Source organism: Babylonia areolata, chromosome 10 (assembly GCF_041734735.1).
Source record: "Babylonia areolata isolate BAREFJ2019XMU chromosome 10, ASM4173473v1, whole genome shotgun sequence".
Lineage (NCBI taxonomy): Eukaryota > Metazoa > Mollusca > Gastropoda > Neogastropoda > Buccinidae > Babylonia > Babylonia areolata.
The window spans coordinates 4,856,417-4,858,916 of record NC_134885.1 but is presented as its reverse complement, the minus strand read 5'-3'; the positions used below and the strand labels follow the sequence as shown (position 1 = coordinate 4,858,916).

The 2,500-nt window shown below is 46.0% G+C and overlaps 1 protein-coding gene across 2 annotated transcripts in view; it reads right to left on the bottom strand.

The window, feature by feature from the left end:
* The window catches only part of LOC143286732 (uncharacterized), a 74,721-nt gene that overhangs the window by 7,258 nt on the left and 64,963 nt on the right, over positions 1-2,500 (bottom strand). For both annotated transcript variants that reach the window (XM_076594451.1, XM_076594452.1), the window contains 2 exons: positions 1,683-1,807; positions 463-571 (listed from right to left, as the gene is read on the bottom strand). In XM_076594451.1, the coding sequence (XP_076450566.1) occupies positions 463-571; positions 1,683-1,807 (234 nt within the window). The remainder of the gene's footprint in view (positions 1-462; positions 572-1,682; positions 1,808-2,500) is intronic.

Sequence of the window (2,500 nt, the reverse complement as noted above, 5' to 3'; positions counted from 1 at the left end):
GGGACGGACCAATGGACTGATGGAGGGAGGGGGGGGGACAGAGGGACGGACCAATGGACTGATGGAGGGAGGGGGGGGGAGAGAGGGACGGACTAATGGACTGATGGAGGGAGGGGGGAACAGAGGGACGGACCAATGGATGGATGGAGGGAGGGGGGGAGAGAGGGACGGACTAATGGACTGATGGAGGGAGGGGGGAACAGAGGGACGGACCAATGGACTGATGGAGGGAGGGGGGGACAGAGGGACGGACTAATGGACTGATGGAGGGAGGGGGCACAGAGGGACCAATGGACTGATGGAGGGAAGGAGGTGGAGAAGCGACGGACAGACGGACCAATGGATGGAGGGAGGGAGGGAGGGAGGGTGGAGGGATACAGGAACGTATGGACTAACGGATGGATGGACTGGACGGACAGACAGTACAGACGGACGGACAGACAGACAGGGCCGGATACTCACTGGCACCAGAGGGGCACCTGCACCATGTTGTTCAGCACTGCAGACTGCTGGGTGGGCACCTCACACTTCATCAGGCTGTCGCACTGCTCCACCCATCGGCCTTCCGACACTGCAACCATTGAGAACCAGAACCAGAACCAGTCAGCCAGCCCAACAGCCACGTTTGCCTCACTCTCACTCTCACTTCCGGTTTCTTCACTCTCACTTCCGGTTTCTTCGTTCCCTCAAAACAGGTATCGTATCAAAGCAGCGTGTTTCCGGAATGATCCAATAGCAATTGTATGTGCTGTATCAGATCTGCTTCGTGTAAAAACATTAACATAAAAAAGTGGAAAACAACAACAACGAGGCAAAATGAAACATATACAGAGAAACTAAAGTGATGTTGTGATCAATGGAGGTGTTTCTGAATTACGGCGTGTCTCTCTCATAACACTGCACGGTAATAATATATGATGATAACTGATTTTTTTTTTTTTTTTCAAACCATCTTATAAAGTAAAAGAATATGATGGTGATGATGATGATCATCATCATGACAATGGCAATGATGATGCTGATGATAATAATAATAATAATAATAATAATAATAATAATAATAATAATAAATAATCATAATTGCGATGATGATGGTAATAATAATAATAGTGGTAATGATGAGGAATATGATGATTATGATGAAAATCGTGATGCTGATGATAACAACAATAATAACAACAACAATAACAACAACAAAGCTAAGAATAATATTAACAACAACAACAACGATAACAGCAATAACAACAACAATAATATGTATGTGGAGTGATGGCCTAGAGGTAACGCGTCCGCCTTGGGAGCGGGAGAATCTGAGCGCGCTGGTTCGAATCACGGCTCAGACGCCGATATTTTCTCCACTAGACCTTGAGTGGTGGTCTGGACGCTAGTCATTCGGATGAGACAATAAACCGAGGTCCCATGTGCAGCATGCACTTAACGCACGTAAAAGAACCCACGGCAACAAAAGGGTTGTTCCTGGCAAAATTCTGTAGAAATATCCACTTCGATAAGAAAAACAAATAAAACTGCACGCAGGAAAAAATACAAAAAAAGGGTGGCGCTGTAGTGTAGCGACGCGCTCTCCCTGGGGAGAGCAGCCTGAATTTCACACAGAGAAATCTGTTGTGATAAAAAGAAATACAAATACAAATAATAACAAGAGTGGGAATCACGACACCTACCTCTTTCACAGTACTGCTGGAACCAAGTGGCGACGTCCGATAGCTTAGTGGCGGGATGATCGTCCGAGGTCATGTTGCAGGTCATCATGGCGCCATCAGCGCACCTCAGGAAGGTGTCGATGCCCCTATCAACACAGCCAATACCTCACCTGTCATTCCGCTCGCTTGACAGAGAAATTCTTGGCATAATCTATTACATACAGCGAATATAACTTCATTGCCCCGACAGTCGAAGAAAAAAAAAGACAATGGGCCCTTTAACCTTCTGACAACATTAATTTTGGTCGTCAAACTGTGAATGACAACTGCGTCAAATGACAATGATCAATACTAATTTTCTACGGCGTCCTCTTCTGGTAGTCTTCCGTCAAGGACTATCACTCTCAAAGGGGGCAATATTGCACTGGAACTCCATCATACAGGCCTTTTGGGACCATCTGGTAGTCTTCTGTAAAGGACTATCACTCTCAAAGGAGGCAATATTGCACTTGCATTGCATCATAGCAGGCCTTTTGGGACCATCTGGAAGTCTTCTGTAAAGGACTATCACTCTCAAAGGAGGCAATATTGCACTTGCATTGCAGCATAGCAGGCCTTTTGGGACCATCTGGTAGTCTTCTGTAAAGGACTATCACTCTCAAAGGAGGCAACATTGCACTGGCTCTTAGCATTGATTCCTTAGGACGCTAGAAGGCTTTTTTGGGACCATCCCCAACACTGACTGTCCTAAAAAAAAAAAAAAAAAAAGAACCTCTAAGCCAAGAGAGTGGGGATGACTTGGGCAAGACACTCTCTGGTCGCCATAATAATACTTCTAG